The following is a 27,368-nucleotide window of genomic DNA, read 5'->3' as shown; positions in this document are numbered from 1 at the left end:
AAAAAAAAATTCCACAGCTGAAATTGAGGAGCCATGATAGTATTTTATCCACTTTTACCCACTTTATCTAATTGTACAATGATTTAAGGAAACAAAAAGTTGATTCGAACTTCTGTTTGCTTGTTCAGTTTATTTGAGGAGCAACTTAATTAATCTTGGAATAATATAGACAAGTAGACAGACAGCTCAAATATAAATGGGATGCTGTTATGGGTAGATATGATACATAGATATCATACCACCACACAATAGATCATATTCAATAGTATTTCCATGTTATTTCTCATACCACAGACATTTGCCCTCTATTATAAATATGCACTAAATAATGAGAAAAACATCTTTTTTTTTTACTAGTAGGTGGCCTGAAGGTCCTACATTTTTTTCACATCCACAAGTTGTTATTGGTCACTATAATGAGGCTTCATCAGATGCAGACATTTTACTCGCTCTTCAAAATAATAAGACAAAAAAATGTTACTTATTATTATGAAACAGCAGACTCCTCTGTTTCGAAGACACCAGACTCATCATTACTTCACTGTGAATAATATCCAATAAAAACCATTCCATTTAATTTATAAGTGGACTATGAAACATCTACACCTAACCTGAAAATTGTTCTTTGCTAAAAACTTAGAAAAAAAAACATTTAGCTCCAAGCTTTGTATGTAAAGAATGTATCATTTTAAACTTAATTATAATTTCATACCAATATTATATAGGCTAAAAGATGCAAGTCTGTCTGTGGGTGCATGCGTGCGTGTGTGTGTCTGAGCATGTGCAGGGTCTGATGATAAGCAGAAGAATAAGTTTGTGCATCTGTGTGTTTGTGTGTGCAGGTTTTTATGGTAAAAGCTGTACAGACGCCTGCCGGCTGAACCCGTGTGAGAATGAGGCTCGGTGCCACAGGAAGCCGAGCTCCTCCCATGGTTATGTGTGTGACTGTGGAGACAGCCACTATGGCCAGTACTGCCAGCACAGGTATATATACACACACAAACACAAAGGCACATTACATACACATATTATACGGGACAATTTAGTTTTAGGATTATAGCTTATATTATATTTTTAGGATTTGTGTGTGTGTTTTGCAGGAGTGAGCAACAGTGTCCCCGTGGGTGGTGGGGAAATCCTTCATGTGGACCATGTCACTGTGATGTCAGCAAAGGCTTTGACCCAGACTGCAACAAGACCACTGGCCAGTGCCTATGCAAGGTGCCAGCCCACCTCACACATGCAAACACACTGATTCCACTCCTGTCAGTCAAGAGCATGATTCTAAAGGCATGACCTGTACATGCATGATTATATACACTGCTCTACTACCAGGTGGCTGGCTGATTGGATAATTCATTGTATATTCAGAGGGAATTTCACAACATGTACAGGATACAGTACACATGGCTTCTGTGTCAGTTTCAGCTCAGCATGTAATCCCATGATCCCGCTGTGTCTAGCCATAAAACCATACAGAAAACCGAGGAACAATACGAACGTGCACACGTGCACACACAAATAGACCTCTAAGTAATTAATCTCTCATTATAGCCAATCCCAGTGTTTGATCCCAATCAGTATAGCATGATTGCCATTTTAATTCATTATCATTAAGACTCGAGGGTGTTGTACTACGAGAATTCGAGACGGCTTTGACATCTAAAAAGCTCCTAGAGATTATTCAACACAGGATTAGGCTCAGAAAGAGCTATCTCTCTCTTCACACATGCACACATACAAAGCCCTTGATGTCTTATCTCTAATCTGAACCCCTGCCATGCTGCCTGATGTCTGACCTTTTGAAATCTCTCAGTACTACAGGCGAAATCTGTCTTTCTTTTCCCTCTGAAACCCATTCCCTGCGCATGGCTATCTGAAAATCACATTTGGGGTAACCTTTTTGCATGCGCATTCATTTGCAAGGCTGAACTGTTAATATAGCTTGTGGAACTGAACCAATTCGAGGATTTCATGCTTATTACAATTATATATGTAATAGTATGGGAACACTTATAATCATAACATTATTTACTGTGTTAGTTAACACACCATGAAATTCAGCATGTATAAATCATGAGCGATCAGTAACACACCACAACAGTACCAGTGATGGGATGAGTGGAGATGCAACCATTAGCAAAAACTATGTACATGTATAGACTCATTCCACAGTGTGTTTTTGCCCAGGATACATCTGGATTAAGGGTTTGTACAGTATAATGATCTAAAAACATATTAGAAAAGCTGTATGTGCTGCATTTCTGAGGGTTTTATATTACATACACATAAAGATCTTAAATAGAAAACGTACAGTAATTTTCTGACAGTTTTTTTTAAATTAACGGACGCCACCCCTATTTTATGCTATTATTTATGCTAAAATGCTATTTTATTTATCCAGTACTGTATTAACATTGAAATTCATTTTATGATTAATAATTATAGTGTTGTTAATAAATTTCAATATTTTAACATAAAACTTCATAAAAACAATTCCCTATAGGTTTTTGGTCTATTGTGTGAGCTGCAAGATTCCGTGAAAATGAGCCAAACAAATTAGTTATGTGGTGTAGCCATTTGTCGCTGCTTCGGGCTGAACACAGACACGGGAAAGGGGTAAGGTGTCTTTATCAGGGACCAGAACTGAAAGTAAAAGGTAGGGGATAGTGTTCTGGTGCCCGGGAAAGCGGGTGAGGCGTGGCTGGAGCTGGAGAAGGAGCAGGGCATTCTCGCCGCGCTCCGATGCCTCAGGTCCCGACAGGCGGGCTGACTCTGCCACCATCACCACCGGCTCATAGGGGTCAGGGTCTTCCTGCCGCAGGGCCGATGATTGTCTCTCACTTATGAGGCGTTGCGAGGATCTGGCTGGAATTCCTCTTCCGCATCTGCCGTCTTTTAGCCTGTAGTGAGAGAAATAGGGGAGCGGCGCTATTAGTCATGAGCCCAATGTTCTCCACCTCATTGTCCTCCCGGGCGCCTTTAATAAGCATCGCTGGGCTTGAAGACAGTGAGGGGCCACCACTCCAATTGAGCTCCAGCCGTGCCACGCCTCCTTGTTTGCTGAGCTGGGCTGCGCCGCCTCAGCGGCCTCCTCCCACACCCTGTTGTGATGGTTGAGTTTGGAGCGCTTGCCCCTTTTGGTACATGAGGCAGAGGCAGAGGCCTGTCGTGACAGTGGCAAATGCAATTCCCCAATAAACCGGGGGCACAAGATTCAAACCGCTGTAAAGTTGGGGATTACTTTACACCGATACATACATACATAAAATATACAAATAGTAAAAAACTGATAAATACACCAAATATTTTAGGAAATTACACATACACAGTATAAATACATAAAAACATTTTCAAGTATTTGACAGACATCCTTATCCAGAGCAACTTACAATTATTACATTTATACACCATAGCAGTACAGGGTGAAGGGCCTTGCTCAGGGGCCCAGCAGAAGCAGCTTGTTGTTGCTGGGATTTGAAGTCACAATGTTACGAGCAGAACACCACACATCCTAACCTAACTTAGCTACAACCTCCTCACTAAATAATAGTAAGAATGGGGTTTCCAGCAAAACACAGAAGGCGTTGCATAAAAAATGTAGTCGTTCAAAGCATAGCATTAATTTTTATTACATGTATATTCTACCATGTAAGATGTAGGTATTTCCCTTTTTCACGCTGTAAATGTAATCTGTTTGTGCTTGTAGCGGCACCCTGCCAGCCCTCTTCAACGTTTTACTGACCTAATCAATGTCACTAGAGTCTGTACTGGCAAGCATCTTACTACTTTAGAGGGTGAGTGTGTGTTCAGTAGTGTGGGTCAAACAGACACACAATACTGCACACACACTAAGTAATTGGTTGCATCATTAGCCTGTAAGGCATATGATAATTGATTCACATGCATGTCTTAATTAAGAGAGATTAGTTACGCTGTAAGACATAGCACTACCTAAAGTAACGGTAGATTCTTTAGTCAGTGATACTGAGGCAGATTATGCTGAGCTGTTTTTTTCCATTTATATTCATTTTCAGTATAGGTTAGGATTGCAATGAATTTTTGTTTAAGAAATCATGTTTGCTAGTGAGAGAATGCTTACCATTTGCAGAATGATTCTCTACAGACATGGTACAGAAGTCCAGGGTCCATGAGGCATAAGAATAGGGTCTATGATTTTATTACATTACATTATTAAAATTATTTTTTATAATATAATGTATAATGTTTACTGGAAACTAATGACAGTATATAAATGGGTTTAATCATGGAACATTCGGAAGTGAATACCTCTAAACAGGCGAAATGTTACTGTACATTTTAAAATTTTTTTTTACTAAAAATATATCTATATATACATAATTATATCTATATATACATAATTATTTAGTTAATTGTTAATGAGGTCCATGACTAGTCTTTTCAGAATTTATTTATACAGCTCATTAAGGTTTACTGAGATATACAAAAGTACAAAACGCACTTTTATCTGTATCACATGATAGATTTTTTTTGTCTATTCAATGTATGTTGGTTGAGTAATGAAACGAGAATGAATTTTAATTGGCAAAGCATGATCTTAGTTGCTCCATTTACACAGGTTAAGTAAAAAAAAAAAAAAAAAAGCAAATACCAACAAATACTGGATCTGATTGAACAATATCTTTATTGGCCACAAGTTCTCCCTAAACATTTTTTTTTTTTGTGATTTTCCAGAAAGTTTTACATTTTAGGAAAAAATGCTACCAGTTGGTTTTGTGGTTTCCTTCATTATAAATACTCTTACTCACAATTAGAACAGAAATAGCTATTAAAATTAAAATGCTGATTTAGTAGAAATACGAAATCTACTCACACTTGAATAATTTTCTCTTCCTCTTTACACCTGAGATGAAGCCTTATTTAATCGCTCAAGCAAGTCAATTAATGAATATTAATGCCTTCTCTAAAAGAGGGTTCTTCCTTATGAATATTAATTACTAGTAGGTGGCCTGAAGGCCCTTAAACCGAGTTATTATAGTTATTAAGTATGATATATGTTAATATGTAAGAAATTAAACACTTGGGTATATGTATGTGATTATTGGAGAGTTTAAGAGTATTCTGTTTATTATTAGACTTTGTATTATGTGGATTGTTTGCTATACAGGTTTGTGTGAAAAACCTGTTAATAAAGAAATTATTACGTTTAAATGTTTATTAGTATTAGTATTAAATCATTAACTTGTAATTTGTATTACAGCAGGAACTATTGACAGTGTTAAAGAAAACTAATCATCCTGCTCTGTTCTTGTGTTTGAGCTCTTTGTGTGTTAAAGTGATTTTGTATGTGTGTGTCTGTTGCGTACATCTATATGTGTGTTAGGAGTTCCATTATCGACGGCGGAGCAGTGATGTATGCCTTCCATGTGACTGCTATCCAGTTGGCTCCTTCACACGGTCATGTGACTTAGAGAGCGGCCAGTGCCAGTGCAGGCCTGGCGTGATCGGTCGCCAGTGCAACATGTGTGACAACCCTTTCGCTGAAGTCACACAGACTGGCTGTGAAGGTGGGACACAGTGGAAACACACACACACACACACACACACACACACACACACACACACACACACACACACACACACACACACACACACACACACACACATGCACTTAATCCAGTTTCCTTAGGTTCATCCAGCCCTTTTATTCATCCATGCAATCCAAAGCATTCAGAAGTTAAATTGCTTCTGAATAATAATAAAATAAATCTATTCGTATGCTCAAGTTAATTTAACACTTATGATTTTGTGTCTGTATCTGCATCCATGCAGATATTCATTCATTTTCTGATAGAATATCTTTCTTACCCTTTTTTCTCTTTTTTTTTATGGTGTCCCCCCCCCCACGCTCTGCATTTAAAACATTATTCTTTGCAAGTATGTGGGTTCCCTGGTGGTCTAGTGGATAGGATTTGGCGCTCTCAGTGCAACGGCCTGGATTCGATTCCCGGTCAGAGAACCAAACCCAGCCATTAGGGTTGCACAAGCCAGTGCACTCTTAGTGCCGGTCCCAAGCCTGGATAAATGGGGAGGGTTGCGTTAGGAAGGGCATCCAGCGTAAAAACATGTGCCAAATCGAACATGTGGATCATGAATATGGATGATCTGCTGTGGCGACCCCTAATGGGAGAAGCCGAAAGAAAGCTATTCTTTGCAAGTGTCTATCATGTAGAAACACAAAAAGATTGGGCACCAGTTTTGGAAAAAAGTGTTGTTGTGTGTTGGTGTAGCAGAAAACATGTCAACTGACAGAAAAGGGCATTAGGAAAAAAAATTTTTACTCTAAAACATAATCTGTGTAAAGTTTATTTAAATCAGCTCTTATTTTATTTATAACATATTTTTAGATTGAATTTTTAGATCACAAGTTGAAATTTCAGTAATATAAATTTCCATCTGGCCTGTGTAACCTTGACTTTCTGCACTAAAATTTGTATATAAAAATGTATATCAATTAATTCCTTATTTTTTTGAATATTTGAGTAATTGAAAGAAGGAATAAAACACTGTATAAAGTGGCGTTCTAAGGGTGTTGTGATATGTGATATGACCAGACAGTAAGTGTTTCATTGGTTTTTACATTGATAACCAAGCAATTATGTTTATACATGTATATGTTTACGTAAACATATAGTTTAATGCATAATAATAGCAAGACGTTTTACTTCTAAAAATGTTTACAAAAGAGCTGCTGCTATATAAACAAACAAATAAATAGACTAACACATTTTTTAAAATACTACTTCTACTACTGCTACTACTATTGTTGTTGCTGATTTTTTCTTCTGATGATTTGGTCGCACATTTTTCTTCTTCTTGTCTTCAGCATCAATTTACCACCTTTACTTCCCTGCATTTATATATATATATATATATATATATATATATATATATATATATATATATATATATATATATATATATATATATATATATGTGTTTGTGTGTGTGTGTGTAATATAAAATATTTGTAATTAATATAAAGCCAAAGCACTTTCGAAAAATCTATTAATTCCTTTCCACTTCACAGTGATTTATGATGGCTGTCCAAAGATCATCACCCTGGGCATTTGGTGGCCCAGGACCAAGTTCAACATGCCAGCTGTGGTGCCCTGTCCCAAAGGATCAGTAGGTATGTGCGTTTATATTTCTGTGCTGCCTGGTTTTAACAGATCTACATTAGAACACAGAATGTGTATGTGTGTAATGTTATGTTATGACAATGTTTGAAAGGTATTACAATAATTATTGTGAGTGTTTGTGTGGTAGGAGCTGCTATCCGTCACTGTGATGTAGACCGAGGCTGGCTGGTGCCTGATCTCTATAACTGCACTTCTCCTGCTTTTGTTGAGTTCAACACAGCGGTAAGAGAGCGAAACACTCGCACACAAACCCACACATGTACACACACACACACACACACACACACACACACACACACACACACACACACACACACACACACACACACATAAACACACATATACGCCTCTTTTGTATCCCAGTGTAGCTCATTACACATTCATTTCCTACAAGACTACTAATGCAGACTTATACACTGTGTGTGTTTGTATGTGAGCAGCTGGAGGCCATTGAAAGGAATGAGACGATACTGAGCACCATCACTGAAAAGAAGCTGGCCCATCAGCTGCGTGATGTCACCGAGTCAACAACCCGTCTATACGGCAATGACCTCCAGATCGCAGAGAAACTTCTGTCCCGCCTCCTGACCTTCGAGAACCTCCAAACAGGTTTTGGTTTGACAGCCACCCAGGACGCTTACTTCACCGAGGTGAGAATATACAACCCACACACACACACACGCACACACACACACACACACACAGACACACACACACACACACACACACACACACACACACACACACACACACACACACACACTCTTGGTCATCTCTGTGTTCTCCTTAACTTCTCTGTTTCCTACACCTCTTTTTTTCCGTCCTGCTTGTTCTTTATTCTCCGCTTCCTTTTTCTCTCTATCTCTATTTGCCTTATCTTTCTTATTTCTCTCATTCTCTTCTTCTTTTCTTTGTCTCTTTCCTCTTGTTTTATCATTCCTTGCTCATCATCCCTTTCTTCTACATTCTCTCCCTATTTCTTAATTAAATTTTTTTCCCTGCTCTTCTGTCTTCCTCACTTTTCTTCTCCTTATATTTCTTATATATATCTTATATTTCCTCATCTTTTAAGCTTACCTTTTCCTCTGACCTTTAACTCTTAGTTTTTTCTACCTTTTTATCTATCTACCCTGCTTTTCTCACTCATTCCTCTTCTCTCTCTTTGTGCAGAATGTATTACAGGCGTGCAGTGTGCTTCTGAGCCCTGGCACTGCAGACTTGTGGCGGTCTCAGAGTTCAGCACAGGGTGGAGCAGCAGGCCTGGCCGATCTGTTAGAGCAATACTCACGCACCCTTGCCCAGAACACCAAACACACCTACCTCAATCCTGTAGCCTTGGTGGCACCCAATATAGGTCTGTCACACACACACACACACACACACACACACACACACACACACACACACACACACACACACACACACACACACATTCCATACACTGTATATTTATAGTTAGAGGCCATACAACAGAATGTGTCCAGATTCTAACACTAGTTGTGTTTGTGTTAATTGCAGTAATGACTGTGGACCGCCTTGAGAACCACACCCATGTGCGGAAACGTTTCCCTCGCTATCACAGCACAATGTTTCGCGGGCAAGCCCTCTGGGATGCACACACACATGTAGTGCTGCCCCCTAGTGCTCTGGTGCTACAGCGCAACTACTGTGAGTGCTCACAGAAACTAAAACCTTTACACCATCTAAGGCGTATTGTTATCGTTTTTATTGCTTCAAATATTGTTGGCTTTTATTTTCAGCCCCAGTAAGTCTACAGGCCAATCACACACCAGAGGTGCCAGCAGCACGGCGATCAGGCTTGGCAAATAATTCACCGTTTACCATCATCATTGTCCTGATATACCGCAGCCTAGGAGGTGCCCTTCCTCCCAAATACCATTCGGACCGCCGTGGAGTCAGGTGGGTGTGTGTGTCTGTGTGAGTGTGTGTGTCTCAATGTATATCTGGATTAAATTTTATTTAAGCTTAAATAACAAAGTGTTTGTCTATGTAAATATGCTCCTATGTCAGTGTAGGTACAAGTGTAAGACCACTAAAATATATAGAGTTCCATATGGAGGTGATTACACTTTATTATAGCCTTGGAATGAAGCATAAAGACAGACTGGACACACTGTGGCATCATCTTAAGTATGTTATCAGAATGAATACACTTTTTTTCCCGTTCCTGCCAAACAGTTATCTTGAGCCCACATATTAAGAGTGACACTCACTCAATTAATTTGTGAACTCAGTGCCCATTATCTCTTGGCCACAACATAATTATTTGTTTGTGGCCTTATATTTATTAAAGTTTACCAATAAAAAAAAAAAAATGAGACAGTCTACACTAATCTGGATAAATTTGATAACTGCGTTTTCTTCTGAAAATGCTCTGCGTCCACACTATTGTTTCATAGTTTCCCAAAAGTTGCTCATCCGCACTGAAACGTCTGAAAACGCTTGTACTGCGCATGAGCAAAATGTAAGACGCTTCAAACTGCGTCATTTTCGCCTGGCGTTTATTTACTTTTATGCTATTTGATATGTTGCTGAATTGGTCACATGAAAAAAATTTAATCACTGCGATACAGAAAAACTCATCTTTTAAATTGATCCACATTGGAGACCGTTTTTAAAAAGCTACGTTGACTAAAACTTTGGACGGAAGCCCAAAATAGAGAGAAAAATATGCATTTTCAAAAGAGAACATGTCAGTGTGGACATGGTCAAAATCTGCAGGAATGTTGCGATCCAATTTTGTAAAAATGGGATTGTGCTTACACTGTTACTCTTAAAATATTTTGATTTTAACGTATTAAAATTCATATCATTGTGGTGTAGCTGATAAAATTGGCACATGGAAAATAAGTTAGAATTCATTTACTGAATTTGGCAGAAGCCTTTATCCAGAGCAACTTACAAGTGAGCAGTTGAGGGTTATGGGGTTATGCTTAGCAGTGGCAGCTTGGTAGAGCTGGGACTTAAACTTGTGACCTTCCTATCCAGAGTCCAATGCCTTAACCACTGAGCTACCACCTCCTCAACCCAACACTGCCATTGCCATATGGGGCCAGAAGTTCAAGAGAGTGAAATTTACCTTGATCTTTGAGCGATATGGATAAAATACTCTCTTACTCCTGTCAACACAGCAAACAGCCAATCCTGGACTGTCTGTGTATTTGTGATTTTTTAAGCAGGAGAGACCAAAAACAAACATTTTAGGAGGAAAAGGGGGGAAACAGTGCCCTAAATGTGTCTGTTTTCAATTGCAGGTTGCCACGTCACCCGGTACTTAACTCTCCAGTAGTGAGTGTATCTGTGTATAATAACCACTCATTTGTAGAGGGTTTCCTGGAGTCGCCTATCATGCTGGAGTTCCGTCTCCTCGAAACAAGCAACCGCAGCAAGCCTCTGTGTGTGCAGTGGAACCACACCAGCCCGTGAGTTCCTCAGTATGATTGAAAAACCTTTGTGAGGTTGAGGAAGCTGTGGACTATTCATGTAATATAAAATCACAGTCCATTCAATGTCAAGATGCTTTTATTATTATCATATAGCCTGTATTTGTGTGTTTGTAGAGTATCAGCAGGAGGTTGTTGGACAGTGAGGGACTGCAGTGTTGTCTATAGAAACATGTCCCATGTGCGCTGCCAGTGCCATCGACTGGGCACCTTTGGAGTGTTAATGGACAGCTCTCAAAGAGAGGTAACACATGCATAAAAAAATGAACCTATAAAACAAATTATGTAAATGTGTATTATTGTTAAAAAAAGAGGGTCTGTGAAATAGCTCAAGAAAGCCTAATGTATTAAAATATTAATCATATCATTATCTCTCTCTCTCTCTCTCTCTCTCTCTCTCTCTCTCTCTCTCTCTCTCTCTCCCCCACTTCTCTATCTCTTTCTCTCTCTGTTACTGAGCAGCAATTAGAGGGTGACCTGGAGACCCTCGCTATAGTAACATACACATCTCTGTCCGTTTCCATGGTGGCACTGTTGCTAACGGTAACAGTGCTTTCTTGTCTGAGAGAGCTGAAGTCGAACACGCGGAGCATACACTCCAATATGGCTGCCGCTACATTTCTCTCTCAGCTCACCTATCTACTAGGCATCAACCAAACCGAACAACAGGTGAGTGAGTGAAACAGGGACAAAGGCCTAGAGGGTAAATGAGTAAATGACTAAGTGAGTGATTTAATGAGATTAAGTGAGTGAGTTATGAGTGAATGATAGATTGTGTGAGTGAGTTATTGAGAGAGTGAGTGAGTAATTAGTGAGTGAGTGATGAGTGAGTGAGTGAGCGAGTGAGTGATTGTGTGATATAAGTACTGAGTGAGTTATTGAGTGAGTGAGTGAGTGAGTGAGTGTGTGAGTGAGTGAGTGATAGATTGTGTGAGTGAGTGATTGAGAGAGTGAGTGAGTAATGAGGGAGTGAATGAGTGAGTTATTCAGAGATGCATGATTGATTGAGGTGACTGATTTTCCAGGTCAATAAATGAATGTGTGAGGTTTTTAAGGATGTATAAATCATTAGGTATAACATAATAGACATATGTGTTGTACCCAGCTCAGTGTACCACTGTATTAGCAGTTGGATATAAATGTTACAGACAGCACTGTGCAGCATGATATTGAAATTCATTTAAACGCTACTATCACAGCCATCAGCACAGAGAGCACCATCAATCACCCTGAATATTACACTGTGACTCAGAGTTGAATAAAATGATTTTGTCTGGAGTACACACACAGCCATGCATCAGAGCACACTCTTAACACAGAGACACTTTTCCCTCAAGTGTAGCCTACTCGCAATAAACAATTGCAGTTGAAGAGTTAATAAATTCTCTTTGTGTGTGTGTGTGTGTGTGTGTGTGTGTGTGTGTGTGTGTGTGTGTGTGTGTGTTTATGTGGGGATGTGTGTGTGTGTGTGTTGGATGTGTAGATATGAAGGCTTGATATCATTCTGTCATTTCATTCATGATTAATAGTTTTTCCGAGCTCGAATTGCCATTTTAGTGACATTTCAGTTGGAGTAAAAAAATGCACTTGTTTTGCGCAGAGCTTGAATGCCTCAAATCGAGAACAAATACCATGGCAGCATAGTAAAAATAATTCAGACACAGTCAGAAGTGTCAGACAGACTCAGCGTCTTGCTGTCGGTTAGATGGATGGCAGGCTTGAACACGTTCTGCACTTTCCACCTCCATTACGCATACCTCAATTATTGTAGGATATTATTCACTGGCCACATTTAGTTGTCTTTTTCTTGGAGTTGTACATTAATTGTAATATCAAGACAAGAGTGAAATCCTAGCTCTGATTCAATTCATGTAACCATGGCAACCAAGTTTTAGCTAGGCCTATTATCTCAATGCGAAGAGAATGTGAATTTTATTATTACTTTGGCTCCTTGACAGTCACTTAATTTTTCAGGTCTCACATTTTATCATTATGAAATGACTTGAGTTCACCAAATTTTCATTTAATTTGTGATCAATCAATTGAGTTTGATGTAAGTTCTTTTTTAACACATTTATACAGACTCAGGAGCTTTCATTGGATATTGACTTTTTTTTATAAACTAGATTTTCATGAATGCAACATTTTTTGTGGTCGTTGCAAAAGATTAAGGAATAAATCTGTTCACATTCAGTTCGTAAATTCAGCTTTGTATCACAATGTTTATTTAAAAAACATTTTTTTTTGCCCTGTTAATATTCACATCATCCGTGACATAATAGTATATTGTTATTTTCCACTTTATCGCTCTGCTTGGTATGTTGTCTGCGCAGATCCTGTTGTCGTGCAATCCTGCTTTTCTTTCACATTATTCCTCCACTCAATCTGACATCCTAATTGCTCCACCCTTGTGTTTTTTGCGTTTTCAGTTTTTGTGCACGGTGGTAGCGATCCTGCTGCATTATTTCTTCATGTCAGCGTTTGCCTGGATGTTTGTCGAGGCTCTGCACATTTACCGCATGCAGACTGAAGCCCGAAACATCAACTACGGAGCCATGAGGTTTTACTACGCCATTGGCTGGGGAGTGCCTGCTATTATTACTGGTAGATACACATACATGTGTGATTCAAATATATATGCTATAATTTATCATATCATTAGAATTAATCCATATATATTTCATGTAACTGTTATTATAAGAGTAAAATACTGCACAGAGCCTAGGGATTAAGGTTTTATTAGCGCTTGTCAGAGGTGTGTTGCCTCCAATAAAATCACACCACATTCGCCTTTGCAAGTTTATATGCGTAGGGGATATTCAGCAGCCAGAGGGTTACTGAGGTCAGATCACTACTGGCATGCCTTTGAGCAAGACCCTTGAACCCGCATAATCTCTGCGGATACTGAATAATGGCTTCCTGACCCCCGGCCTTACAGAGTGAAGCCAACAAAACTGGATTAGCATTTATCCAAAGCCTTTCTACAGTAGTTAGAGGAAGACTCATAATTATAGCCTATTCACAAAAATGCATATACTACAACACAGACAAAATACTATTCACATTTCAGACTCTCCTCAAGATTAATTAGTCTGTTATATGATATGCATCTCCTTTAGATGACTCATGTTGTTTTAATGTTTTCGTGATTACAATTACTGCTTTCAATGTGCTTTTTGTAATATGTTTACATTTCCACAATAACAGCTCATTTATAGACTCTTGTGGCTGATGCTCCATAAATTCTAAGACTAATAATAAACTCATAAAACATTATTTAAAGTATAAAAAGCTTAGCTTTTTGTCAAGAGATGTGACAATAAGAAATTTTCTACAATACGAAGGTCAGTAGGACAGAATGCTTTCCAATTATTCAATAACCAGCTGCATTTCTTATCTTTTTAAATCTGAGAAGAAAAAAAAGACTAGCTGGTGAGGGAGTAACTCTGATATAGTGATTATAAAGTGCCTGATAACAGAAAATTTTTTATGAATGTTCCATGACATGAATGTAATTGTAAATGGATGAAACAGAAATATATAATATATATGTATATATTATATTGTGGCTATTAAAATCAATGTTATATCATTCTGCTCGTGGCTAATTTTATATGATATAAAAGATATATTTTCCTCAACTGGCCATTTTGTTACATTAGAGTCATTTCACTTGATGGGACTTGTGCAAACCAAGAATAAAATAAAATTTTTGCCTTCTGGTTGTTAGGTTAGGGTTTAGGTTATGCTTCCAACTTTGAACATGCACTCATGATTCAGAAAATTTGTTGAAAGTGGATATCATACTAAATATTGTGTAATGTGTGCCCAGTTTTAAGCACATTTTTTATCCTAAATTAAGTGTACACAATTTCCTAAATATAACTGATCGCTCATGTGTTGTACTGCAGTAGTGCATGTGTATACTAAGCTTCCTTTCGGATTTAAGAAGTTTAAGAGGTTTATTTCAGCCAAATAGTGTTGGGAATTTTATTAAATCAAGTCAATTGACATTTGTGTATCTCTGTTCTAGGACTGGCTGTAGGTCTTGACCCAGAAGGCTATGGAAACCCTGATTTCTGCTGGATTTCCCTTTATGATAAACTCATCTGGAGTTTTGCTGGACCGATCGTCATTGTTATACTGGTGTGTATTACAAACTCTGCAACTCACCAGTATTGCATTTTTTGAGTTGTGAGTTATCAGTGTTATCCATATACCCTTGAATTATCTCATGGATTTATTAGTTAATATTTTAAATGGGCTATTTTGCGTAGTGTATATGTATATGTACAGATGTTTTATCACATGGGTCATATTTACATTTCTCTATTTACAAATGATATCACCTAAAAGAGTACTGAAATAGAAAGAGAAGCACATTATTTAGTAAATTAAGAGATCACAGAAAGCGAATGAGGCAAGATTTACTTCCAGTGAGGTTTTTTTTTTTTTCTCTGTTGCCTTTGCTTTGCTCATTAGTGGTGTTGACCCAGATTTCCGCAAAGCCGTTTAGTGACTGCGTGACTGCTCCAAGCTTTATTCTAAAAAAGTGAAATTGAATTGAATTAAAAGGAATTACATTTCAGCATGGAACCAAATCCAGGCATTGTAGTGGAAATATTGCTATTTGACTTCACTGTAATGGGCCTGTGTGCATATGTTACACCGCATATTGCCATTCAAGTCGTGTCTAGGATTAAGAAGACATTGGAGTGATTGTACTACAAAACATGTCAGTTGTATATAAGACATGTCATCCATCCATCCATCCATCATCCAATTATCTATCTATCTATCTATCTATCTATCTATCTATCTATCTATCTATCTATCTATCTATCTATCTATCTATCTATCTATCTATCTATCTATCTATCTATCTATCTATCTATCTATCTATCTATCTATCTATCTACCCATCTACTGTATGTCTCTATTTGTCCAACCAGCTTTGTCCAATCCGTCCAATCTATCCATCCATGCATTCATGCATATGTACAAGCAGCTATGTGTTCTTTGGTCCAAATAAATAAATCAGTATATAATTTTTTTTCTTTTGCAGATGAATGCAGGAATGTTTATGATGGTTCTACGTATTACATGCAATCCGTCTCAAAAGGAGACAAAGAAGCTGCCCATAATGTGAGTTTTGAAATAATGCATGAACTCACATACACAGACACACAAATAGAGTAAGAGAGAGAAAGAGAGAGAGAGAGAGAGAGGGAGAGAGAGAAAGAGTGAGAGAGAGAGAGAGAGAGAGAGAGAGAGAGAGAGAGAGAGAGAGAGAGAGAGAGAGAGAGAGCGAGAGAGAATCAGGAGAAGTTTTATTCTGCATGACTGAATGTCCTATTTTTGCTCTAGTTTCTTCAGGTTACATTAGGGTCACATTATTCAGTTTGACAGCTAGTCCCGTTTAGCTAACCTTCTCCTATGCTGCCTATTGAGCTCTATCACAAACTTTAGTGATGCATTAATGTGAGTAATTTCCATTTTTCTACATGCCCCAGTGCTACTATCCGCAGTGCCTTTCTCCTGCTGCTCTTGAGTGCATGTGTGTGGTTCTTTGGATTAATGGCAGTCAATAACAGCATCCTGGCCTTCCACTACCTCTTCATCATCCTCTGCTGTATACAGGTATGTGGGGGGTTTATACTACTCGAGGGTTTTGTCTTGTAATTACATGGTGGGTCAGGTGAGTGAATCTGTGTGTTGAATAGTGTATGAAATATGTGAGAGATTATGTGTGTGAGTATTGACTTGGTTGTGGTCTTATGGATTAGGGTTTGGCAGTGCTGCTGGTCTTTACTCTGCTGAACTCAGAAGTGCAGGAAGCCTGGAAAGCAACCTGCTCTGGCAAAAAGAGTCCCAGTGAAGACCCTCCCAGACCTCCTCAGATTACTGTGAGTGCGCACGCGCGCGCACACACACACACACACACACACACACACACACAGCCTCATGCGGATATTTATTTCTCAGAACTCTTCTATAATTACATCACATACAACCAACCATATCAGATATGGTTTTTTTTTTTTTTTACTTTATATCAAAATCCTTACAGGTAAATAAACAACACTGCAGTTCAATGCCAATACCACACCAATACTATGCCAATATCTATTCTAACATTACATCTTAAAGTCTTTTAATTTTCCAGTACAATAATTTATTTAAAATAATAAAATTACAATGATTTAATTAAAATAATTAAAATAATTACCAAGTTTCATTTACCTATGTAACACTTCTAATAAAAATAAAATGGTATCCTTTATTATTTATTTTATATCAGTCACTCCTTCACAAGCCTTTCTTTTTTTTTATTTGAAATTAATAAAACCATAAACAATATTTGGATTATTATTATTATTATTATTATTATTATTATTATTATTATTATTATTATTATTATTATATTAAATATTATATTAGCAAGAACATAAAATACACAGCCTTCTATCCTGGAGACTTAATTGCGACACAGAACTCACAGTTACGAAGCATTAATACTGGAGACCTTCCATACATGTAAAATTAATAGATTTATGGGAAACTTTACCTTATGATGATTTTTTTGTTGTGAAAATAAACTAAAAAGAACATATACTAGTATTCAAAACTTTTTGGCAAAAAGTCTATGAATTCATAATGTGTGTGTGTGTGTGTGTGTGTGTGTGTGTGTGTGTGTGTGTGTGTGTGTGTGTGTGTGTGTGGGGGGGGGGGGGGGGGGGGGCAGAACCCATACAACAGTGCCTCCCTGCTGGAGCAGAGTGGATTACATCGCATCACACTGGGAACCTCCACAATATCATCAGTCAGCAGTGCCCGGTAAAAATACAAATTGTCTCACAGGAAACCTGAAAAGTTGCAGCATGGTCAAAATAGCATTTAAGCAACAATTTGGGTAATACATTTCTTGCCAAATATACCATATAGACAAATGTTTTCGGGCACTGGACATAAGATTTGTCCATCACTGCACCTGAAAGACAAAACTTATTTAATAACTTAGTTATTTCCAGCAGAAAATAAACATGAATGCATGAATTTTTAAAATATGAATTATTTAGGAAAGCCAGAATGTTGTAATACAATTACACAATATAATATATAAAAAATTCTGATTGCATAATGTTTTTTGAAACACATCATTTGTATAATATTTTTTATAAAAAAATATCATATTATAGAAATAGGTTTAAGTATGACTCTAATAGCATGTTTTCTTGAGCAGACAACATACACACAGTTAGTTAAATTAGTAACCCTGACCCTGAATTCCTCATTTTAAACATCATTAATTTTTATTTGGGCTTTATTAACTAACTTTCAGATTTTTTTGTCTTTGTGTTGTTTTTTACAATTGTGGTTTGATTATTGAGTAGGGAAAATCTACTAGCACGCCAGACTGCTGAGCACATGCTGGGTCACAAGGGAGCCACTGACCTTGATGTGGCCATGTTCCACCGTGATGGAGGTAAAACACCTATAATAATCTCCAAATCACTTATAACTATTTCAGATATCATGTGGTAGTTTTTGTTATGTGGCTATTCTTGCTGATTTTTTCTCAAGCATTCGATTTTTTTTTATCTTTTACTCTATTTCTTTCCTCATCTCGCTCTCATCTTCTCTGCATCAGGTGAAGATTCGGACTCCGACTCTGATCTCTCTCTGGAGGAAGAAAGAAGTTTGTCTATTCCATCTTCTGAGAGTGAGGATAACGTGCGTCTACGTGGACGGATCCAGCGGCGGTTCAAACGCATAAATCACAGTGAGAGACTGCTCACGGACCCCACCCACAATGGTGCCAAAGGTACTATTAGATCGTCATATGCTATATGCTGTTTGCTTACACAGCACAGAAAGTTCATTTCAAACTTTGAAGTGCATCCTGAGACATTCAAAATCTTGCTTTAGCTTTGAGGTAACATTAGTCTGTTTATTAAACCAGCAAGGAAATACTTCAGCAAATATCCCAGACCCTAGTGCAGCCCTAGATACGACTATTTCACACCCAGCATTGTTTGCCGGCCAATAGCATGGTGTGTTGTTTCCGTGTCAGATCTGGATGGAAATGACCTGCTCTCCTATTGGCCTGCGTTGGAAGGCTGTGAGGTTCACTCCCTGCAAAAATGGGGTTCGGAGCGCCGTCTCGGGGCAGATTACAGCAAAGATGCAGCCAATAACAATCAGGCAGACGCTGCACTCACCAGCGGGGATGAGAATGGACCGACACACACGCACAGGCACCGCAAAGGTGAAATACACATGCACGAGTACAAATTAGGATTTACCTTAACAGCGTGCCAAGAGCCACAGGGCAGCTTCTTAAATCAGAAATCTGGTTTAAAAATCGATACAGCCAGTGCCAGCACCATAACCAAGTAGACACATGTTTGAAAAGACATGTTTGAGCACATAAACATGACTTTGGTTATGTTTGTTTTTAGCTTATTCTGAGGTCTGACTTGGATCATGCAGACAAATCCAAAGTTGACACAGCCTTCTATGAAGCTTAAATGTATTCCATGGAAAATACTGCTACTCTTTCTGATTGATTGGAACAGTGGCTGAGCAGTGAGGACCTGTATAGCTAGACTATATGGATAAAGGTCTTGGGACACCAGACCATCAGGTGGGGGATGATGGGACTCCTTAATATAAGATTAATATGGCTTTAGAAAGGGATGTTCAGCAAGTGCAAATGGGAGTGATTGATGATGATGATAATGATGATGATGACATCTTCCAAATTAGCAAATAAGATGGAAGTTACACTCAAACATTGGTGGTGTAATTTTTTTCTTATTTAGACCCTTCTACAAAGGAAATATACAAATGATATGTCAAATACAGAATCAGAATTTGGGTTTATTGGCCAAGTGTGTTGACACACACAAGGAATTTGGTTCCAGCTGTGACTCTTAAAAGTACAGACATAAATAACACTATACATTTAGCTTAGACTATACAATCTAATAAACCTTCTTTATGTGTCATCCCTTTTCTCCAGGTATCTTAAAGAACCGCCTCGGTTGTCCTCCAGCTCTGCAGAGTTTGTCTTCAGTGAGTCGTGTCCCCAGTGAGCTCTCGTGGTACCGCACGTCCACGCTGGGTCACAGAGGTGTTCCAGCTGCATCTTATGGCCGTATGTGCTCAGGCACAGGTTCTCTGTCCCAGCCAGCCTCACGCTACTCCTCCCGCGAGCACTTGGACTCACTGGCACGGCGGCAACGGTCTCGCGACAATCTTGACCTCCTGCCACGCCGACGTGAGCTTGGTTCCAGAGAACATCTAGGTCCTGTTCATAGCATCCATGCCTCAAGAGAGGATCTTGGAGGGGGAATAGTTGGTGTGGGGGGCCTGACAGGAATGGAAGGCGGTTCTTTAGGAGCTATGAGAGTGCCACTGAGCACATTAATGAGGCAACAAGCATCCAGAGAGCACCTCAGCTGTTCTCGGGAGCAGCTAGAGTCGAATGGGGGTGTAGGAACGGTGCCACAGCCATGCCGCGAGTGGCTCCGAACTCTGCCCCCACGTCAGCTCTCGCACCCAGAGTCTCACTCTACAGCCTCTCCCCCTCCACCAATCACAGAGGAACCTCAAGAAGCCCTGCACTTACGGCATGGCAGGTTAGACTCCGCCCCTATATGCAGATACCCCACACCTGCAACGGCCCCTGGAGCTCCGCCCAGTCGCCAACCTTCTACTGAGCACCTGGACATCCTTTCCTCTATTCTAGCCTCGTTCAGTTCCACTGGACTGACTCCACCTCCTAACCCTGCATCTGCAGCTGCTGGTCCTTCCCCATCTCCACCGCCTCACTCTGCAACCTCACAAAGTATCTCTGAAGTGTCACCAGACTCCGAGTAAGTCCTCTTTTTCTCTTTATGTCATGTTTCACATGTTCACTAATATTTGTTTGGTCATTTTTTTTTTTTTTGGCTTTTTGTCATTTAGAGCCCACAGAAGCGATGGACAGTCTTGATGACATTTTACCGGTTCATGATTCTGCTCATGCACAGAGAAACAGCAGAAACTTTTACACAGTTTAGGTTCATTCTGGGATACTGGAGGACCTGGGCACGTGACTGACTGAGAGGCAGCAGGGTCCAATCTTCACTCTGATAGTTTACACTCATTTTATAACAGCCTTCTCAAGGCCAAGGGAAGCTACAGGGTGAGCAGGACAAAGAAAATAAGGTGATTCCCAGCATCATTGAAGGACAAATACTGGGGGCTGGTCAGAAAAAGAAAAAAAAAAAACATGTATATAACCTTTTTATACAGTTTTGTATTTTTTTTTTTCATTCGAGATCTAGATCTGATGTTTTTACAGATTGCGTCCGGCTAATGGGGTCAATGAGTGAGTGAGTGTGGGTATTAATATAGAGGAATCTTAAACCATTCTCACACCAATTACAAACCATTCCCAAACTTTTGTTTTTAGAACTGTTCTCATATCTTTGTCTTCGTTACATAAATATATTGGGATCAGCGATTGGTTAATTGAGAGAGACAACAATCCTGCTATGCGAACCGCAAGTTTAAACGTATTTTAAAACTAAGAGGTGACTGGACCAATGTGGTTGTAATTAAGGAGATGGTTTGGTGGAGAGACAAAGGTAAAGACTTTGACATGAAACATATACTAATTGTAAAACTATGCCTCTACTTTTGGGCATCATGCACGCCTGACTGAATTGCAATTCACAACAGTAATGCTAAATACATTTCAGTACTTCTGTACGACCAAAAAAAAAAAAAAAAGTGTTAGAATGTATTTAAAGCTTTTACCTTATTCCGAAAATATTTGCCAAGAATTTTAAGCAGGCATACAGCAATGCATTTAGCTCGCCATGCTGCATTTGTCCAATCTAGTCGCTTTCTGGAAATCGGAGAACATTTTAAAATACATTTGTGCTTGTACAGATGCTGCAGAATGTGTTCCTTTCAGTTCTCTTGAAACTGATGAATCAGGTCTAAAATCGACTGTAGCTGTCTACACTAAATGGACAATAAAGAGTCGTTACACGGCATTTGTCAATGTCAGTCAAGCGGTAAAAGTCCAAGGGCCTCACTGGACACATCAAAACATAATACACTCTGCGGCGAGAGAGCATCGGGGTCTTATTAAAGCTGCAGTATACGTCACTAAAAAAAAAAAAACATCAGTGTCAAAGAGTTCTGCCAAATAAAGTGAACCAAGAACATTCCTTTTTTTTTTTTTACCTCAAACCAATCAAAGTGCTTTTTTTTACTTGAGCCATTTATTTTTATTTATTACAGTGTACCTTTTTATCTTGTACAGATTTTATTTATTTATATAAGTTAATTTAACAGCCATATCATTATTACCAGATTGGTTTTTTTTTTTATTCTGTGTATGTAGTTTTTTTTTTGTTTTTTTTTAAAAGCTGCAAGCAAGAGTGGACTTTTCTTGTTAAAATGTACAAGGTGTAACATTTTGGTACATGTATTGTTTGATATGAGCCCCTATCAATGCATCTTTGCATTCTGGGGAATAGAAAGCGGGAGAAAAAAGAAAGAAAGAAAGAAAGAAAGAAAGAAAGAAAGAAAGAAAGAAAGAAAGAAAGAAAGAAAAAAAAAAGACAACAGGAGAGAAATGGAGGGGTTGTATTACCTGATAATGTGTTTATTATGGGATGTGTGCTATCCCATTTACATGGTGGAGGGTTCCAGTTGGGAAAACAGCTGCCGAGGTTTGTTGGTTACCACAGAAACCGTACAAGAGATATGTTGGACATTAAAAAAAAAATTATTGCTAGCAGTGTTTGAGTCTTGTAGTTTTTTTTTTTTTCCTGAATGTATTTAAAAATGGTATTGGTTGATGAAGTTTGTTGACAACTTCCTGTTTCCAGGAGTCTACTGTCCAGACAAACAGCCCTGAGAATGAATAATTATACTGATGTACACCCAGAATTACAACATCAAAACACTAAAACACATTCTTCTCACCTTCTCGATGAACACTGTAAAAAGCAAAATTGTCACTGTTACATCTAACAGTTCGCAGTTTGTGCAACATCATTTCTTTTTTTTTTTTTTTTTTTTTTTAAGATAATACCACAATACATATTCAGACACAATTTCAGCCTATCATCAGTGATCAGCCCTTAAAAGGTCACACGTCAACTTGCCATTACAGACATTGTAAAACAGTGAAAACAAAAAACCTGAGAAATAACCGTCGAGTTCCACCATATTCTGTTGCACCCAGAGCTACTTTAAATGAGGAGGCTTTAGAGTTGAAACGGGTTGAGTAGTACTGATACACAAAACTGACACAGTTTTTCACATACTAACATAAATGACAGAAAGTGACAAATACTGGACCTATAATACAGGATTACTAAAAATAAAATCTGTTTTGGTATCAAGATAAAAAAAAAAAAAAAAAGTACGTCAATAAAAAACACAAACACACAAATGACTCTACAAAAGACACTTAAGGAAAATCAGTGCTTATGTTTGGGGGTTTTCTCCCCCTTCATCGCTGTCGCTGCTGGAAAGCTGAATGTCAACCCCCAGTTTGTGCAGTTTGGCCTGGTAGTAGCGCTTTTTGGCCCGCGCTGCCTTCTCCTTCTGCCGGGCGGCTCTTCTCTTCTCCTCCCACACACACTGCTGCAGCAGAAGCAGACTCATGGTCTGCTGGTGCTCAAGCTCAAGTGCCTCCTGCCTGCGAGTCTCCCACCCGGAGCCCAAGCCCTGAGAGTCCCGAAACAAGAATGAGTTCTCGTTCGGTGCAGACAGGGCCACATGAGGTACTGCTGATATTCTGCGTGGGGGGTCAGTGCTTGCAGCTCTCGACCCCGAACCTGAGCCAGATCGGGATTGGCTGGGGTAGAAGACAGAGGAGCGGTTTTGGGTGCTCCTTGAAGTGCTGGAATGAGAGAAGAAGATATTGGAGGGGGGAGAGGATGCAGAGCCAGGGGGCGTCCCAGAGTTCTGCAGGGGTTCAGCAGGTGAGACTAAGCCAAGGTCAATGGCTACAAGCTCTTTACTGTCAACGTCCTGTACATAACAAAGCGAAGGGAAACGTCTGAGAAAATTAAACAGTAAAAAGGGTAACATGTGTAAACATTTCCTGAGGGAAAAAAGCTAATATTTTTTTTTTGTGTGGTTAGTTTGTGTGTTAGTTTAAGATACACACATCTCTTTGGCAGTTAACTAGCCAGGATTTATTTTTTGCAACGCTAGAGACTAAGGTAAAGAAACAACACATTACATTGTTTTGGTCAGGATCCTCCTGCTCGTTTCCATTGGAAGCCCCAGTCACTGAGAGGCGAGAAGAGAGCAAACAAACACAAACTATTACTTATCATTTCCTTTCCAAACCATACTATATGAAAGACATTACAGTTATGTGCTGTTTTAAGCAGTAAGCTGAGGTGAGTGTGTGTGTTTACCTGCTCCAGGCGAGCTGTTTGTGGCCAAGGCACAGCTGCCATCTCCATCCATGTCCTCGAAATTGGAGATCAGGTTTGGCACCAGAGCCATCACCTCCCGCTGCACCTGCAGGGATGAAGGAAATGTCTATGTTGACTACAACTTCCAGTACTACAGCACCCAGGATTCCACATTGCAGACATGCAGCTTTCGTATGTCCTACACCAAATGTTGCATAAAGTCTCTATAAATCCTAATTACCAAAACAAAAAACAAATTTACAGTTAACAGTATCATGGAAAATATTTTTTTTTCCAGTCTTCAATGGGAAATCAGTCCTTATTTTTCTATTAATTACTGTAAAAAATAAAGAACATTTTATCTAATATTAAAATGATGAAAGTGGGCCAAGAAACAGCAACATAAACTGAAGAGAACGTGAGAGGGGAACAAAAAGTATTTTCCAATCGATAATTATTCTCTAACACATTTGTTGGGGATGCAAGTAATATTATTAATACTAGGTAATACTAGGTCTATAAAACAGTATGACACTAGCAGCCACTTGTATGAAAAAGCTGTGCAGTATTGGCTCAGTAACCTGAGTGAGAGCAGTGAGAGGCATGCCGGCTGCTTGCTGTTCCTGACGTCTCTGCAACGCCACGCGACACTCCACCTTCAGCCGCTTCCACAGTGTTTTGAGAGAGCCGACGCTGCTGGGAGGTCGGTTGGGAAAGGCCTCGTTGAAGGCCTGCGCCAGCTCGGCCCACACAGCATTCCGGTACACAGTGGTGTTGGTGTCCTTGCGGAAGTCCTGCACGGCATCCACCACGCTGTGGATCTTCTGCAGCAGGTAGAGCTTCTGCTCCAAGGTAAAGTTGGGCATCCGGTATGTCATAGTGGTAAGCATCTTCATTTGTGTACGTGGGGGTGGATGCGTGCAGAGAAACGTGCCGTTAAAACGTCAGGAATGTGGGCAGGTACGTTTGTTGGTCACTCACCTCATTTATGGAACGTTAATATTACAGAGTTTACCTGAAGTGCTTTCGAGTCTCGGAAAATTAGTTCCTGTCCGTGTATAACAGTGTTTTTGTCATGCTGTTACATAATGTCACAGCGTTTACAGGATTCGTTACAGCATTGTGGTCAGTAATGAAATATTCGCTTGAGGTTTTTTGAATTTGCAGTAATCCAGTGATGAACTTGCAGCAGGTGCAGGCATTTGTGTCCTTTAATAGAAAAAAGAAAAAAAAAAAAAAGACAAATATTGTTGGGTTTGTATGGTCAGTACGAAATCTCCTACCTCATGAACAAAGCTGTTTTGCTTTCTTCTGCAATGCTAATAAATTCTCACAAGAGCACAAAGTGTACTAGGAAGAAACACCGTATAGCAGAGATGCCCAAACTGGCCAATGGTGACACTTGATTTGACCCGTCATGCCATATAGAGGAGGAAAGAAGGGAGAGACTTGAAAAATAAGGACTAGCTTCATTGCTCTCAATAGGGGTCAATGAAAAGATGCATTAGAAACTGAACTCGATTGTATACAATAAAGTGGATTGTTTCTCATTGTACTATAATTTCCACAAACTAGAACTTTGACAGTTATGTTTTCTGGTTAGTTGTTTATTTTTATAAAAATAAAATGTGGCCCACCCTCACTCAAGTTTGCCTTTTGGTCCTACCAAGGGTAAAGTTTAGGCACATCGATATAGGATTATAAAATGTAACCTGCATGACACACTGCACATTTATGCTCTGTTTTAACACATACGACACTCATCAATCAAGTAAGGCAAGAAAGGCACTTCATTGATAGTTTCTATACATTTCTGACAAGACTCTTTACATAAAAATGGAGCTTTTTGATTAATATTACAATTATCATAAAATTATCAAATAATTTATATTTATGGCATTTGGCAGACGCCATTATCCAGAGCAAATTACAATTTCCGCATTCATACTGATCAGATATGGGGTTAAGGGCCTTGCTCAGGGGACCGGAAGTGTCAGCTTGGTGTGGCTGGGATTTGAACTCATGACGTTCTGATCCAAAGTCCTTCTCGCTGCGATCTTATAACTTGACTTAGCCGTAATATTTTTACCTCTTGTTGCTTGTACTTGTATGTCTGTGAATTGGCTGCTGTAACATTTGCGATTTATAAAGTACTCTATCTATCTATCTATCTATCTATCTATCTATCTATCTATCTATCTATCTAGTATACTATTATAGTTAATATGAGTAGTTTAGACCTATAGCTATTATATAAATTACATGTATATATTATGAAATGCATATCGCATATCAGCATTGTATTATTTGTTGCTGAAATGAATATAAAAATTAACACTATATTAAAAGATACTATTTTTATCCTGTTTATTGCTTTGACTTATTTGCATTCAATAGTCAAATTGATTAGTGTTTGCAGCAAACGATGATTTCTTTACATTTATTTATTATTGTTGTTGTTATTATTTGGTTGTACACTGGATTATTGAAATAAATAAATACATAAATAAATGCAAGAATGAATGCAATCTAACTCCTGAAATTCCCTGGACGTTTTTATTCATTTATATAGTAAAAAATAAAAAGGATTATAGGTATAAAGCGCTCGGGGTTATACACAACATAATAAACTCACCTTGTTTTTTTATTATTATTATTTATGAAACAAAAAATCGCGCAAATCATTTGTAATTTTTAAGAAAAGCGTTCGGATTTTAGATTAAGGATATTGTGTAAAAATAAAATCCTCAGACTGGGACTAGACCTAATCCTGTTCTGGATCCGGAGCCACAGATGCACTCTTGTTATTATTATTTTTTTAATCGGTTAAATTATTTAGTGTTTTTGCATATAAATGCATATTATTTATATTCTTCTAATTTTCTTGCTCGGCTCCTTCTCCACCGTCTGCTCGGAGGAGCTAGCGCGTTAGCCTCTTAGCCATTAGCCCCCTAGCTAGACCTTTGCAGCGGATTAGATCAGAGGTTTGAGACTAGGATTAAGGCTAAGAACAATTTCATTTTCTCTTTATTTATTTATTTAAAACGCGTTAAAATAAAACCTGCAGGGTCTCAGCGTCTCGTCTCGCCGTGTGCTCCCTCCACGAGCCCGTATTATAAACTCACCTTTAGAGCCGGATTATTTGATTTCCATAAGAAATAAATACTTTGTGCGCCGCCCTTTAGGTTTGAGCAGATCCGCGGCGGCCCACGTTACGCTCCTTGCGCAAAAACACGCCGATCTGCACGCCATCAGCGCTAAGGGGAAACTTCCCGGAA

The 27,368-nt window shown here is 38.8% G+C and overlaps 2 protein-coding genes across 5 annotated transcripts in view; one reads left to right on the top strand and one right to left on the bottom strand.

Moving 5' to 3' along the window:
- The window catches only part of celsr3 (cadherin, EGF LAG seven-pass G-type receptor 3), a 60,706-nt gene extending 38,476 nt beyond the window's left edge, over positions 1-22,230 (top strand). The window contains exons 14-36 of one of the 3 annotated variants that reach the window (XR_014535899.1): positions 843-984; positions 1,101-1,221; positions 5,366-5,549; positions 7,073-7,174; positions 7,312-7,406; positions 7,625-7,834; positions 8,355-8,538; positions 8,703-8,852; positions 8,945-9,104; positions 10,460-10,627; positions 10,766-10,892; positions 11,111-11,317; positions 13,078-13,252; positions 14,682-14,794; positions 15,714-15,793; positions 16,162-16,288; positions 16,435-16,558; positions 17,394-17,485; positions 18,043-18,134; positions 18,300-18,473; positions 18,723-18,917; positions 19,674-20,529; positions 20,621-22,230. Coding sequence is in view for 1 of the 3 variants with exons in the window: in XM_083555298.1 (XP_083411424.1) it covers positions 843-984; positions 1,101-1,221; positions 5,366-5,549; positions 7,073-7,174; positions 7,312-7,406; positions 7,625-7,834; positions 8,355-8,538; positions 8,703-8,852; positions 8,945-9,104; positions 10,460-10,627; positions 10,766-10,892; positions 11,111-11,317; positions 13,078-13,252; positions 14,682-14,794; positions 15,714-15,793; positions 16,162-16,288; positions 16,435-16,554; positions 17,394-17,485; positions 18,040-18,134; positions 18,300-18,473; positions 18,723-18,917; positions 19,674-20,529; positions 20,621-20,648 (3,905 nt within the window). In the remaining 2 variants the exon portion in view is untranslated. Of the gene's footprint in view, positions 1-842; positions 985-1,100; positions 1,222-5,365; positions 5,550-7,072; positions 7,175-7,311; positions 7,407-7,624; positions 7,835-8,354; positions 8,539-8,702; positions 8,853-8,944; positions 9,105-10,459; positions 10,628-10,765; positions 10,893-11,110; positions 11,318-13,077; positions 13,253-14,681; positions 14,795-15,713; positions 15,794-16,161; positions 16,289-16,434; positions 16,559-17,393; positions 17,486-18,039; positions 18,135-18,299; positions 18,474-18,722; positions 18,918-19,673; positions 20,530-20,620 lie in introns of all 3 variants that reach the window. The other 2 variants (XM_083555298.1, XR_014535898.1) reach the window with 2 other exon arrangements.
- Positions 22,231-22,295: 65 nt separating this feature from the next.
- On the bottom strand, positions 22,296-27,353 carry fsbp (fibrinogen silencer binding protein). 2 transcript variants are annotated; one of them, XM_083555433.1, is made up of 6 exons: positions 27,216-27,353; positions 25,106-25,299; positions 24,672-24,980; positions 24,091-24,196; positions 23,910-23,959; positions 22,296-23,695 (listed from the first exon to the last, which is right to left on the bottom strand). In XM_083555433.1, the coding sequence occupies exons 3-6, from the start codon at positions 24,978-24,980 to the stop codon at positions 23,147-23,149; spliced, it is 1,014 nt and encodes a 337-aa protein (XP_083411559.1). In that variant the 5' UTR covers positions 25,106-25,299; positions 27,216-27,353; the 3' UTR covers positions 22,296-23,146. The 2 variants fall into 2 exon arrangements, with proteins under 2 accessions (XP_083411559.1, XP_083411558.1); XM_083555432.1 differs by having other exon boundaries at positions 24,672-25,299.
- Between the last annotated feature and the right edge of the window lie 15 nt (positions 27,354-27,368).

The sequence above is a fragment of the Silurus aristotelis genome (genome assembly GCF_946808225.1).
Source record: "Silurus aristotelis genome assembly, chromosome: 11".
Lineage (NCBI taxonomy): Eukaryota > Metazoa > Chordata > Actinopteri > Siluriformes > Siluridae > Silurus > Silurus aristotelis.
This window is presented reverse-complemented; position numbering and strand designations above follow the sequence as displayed.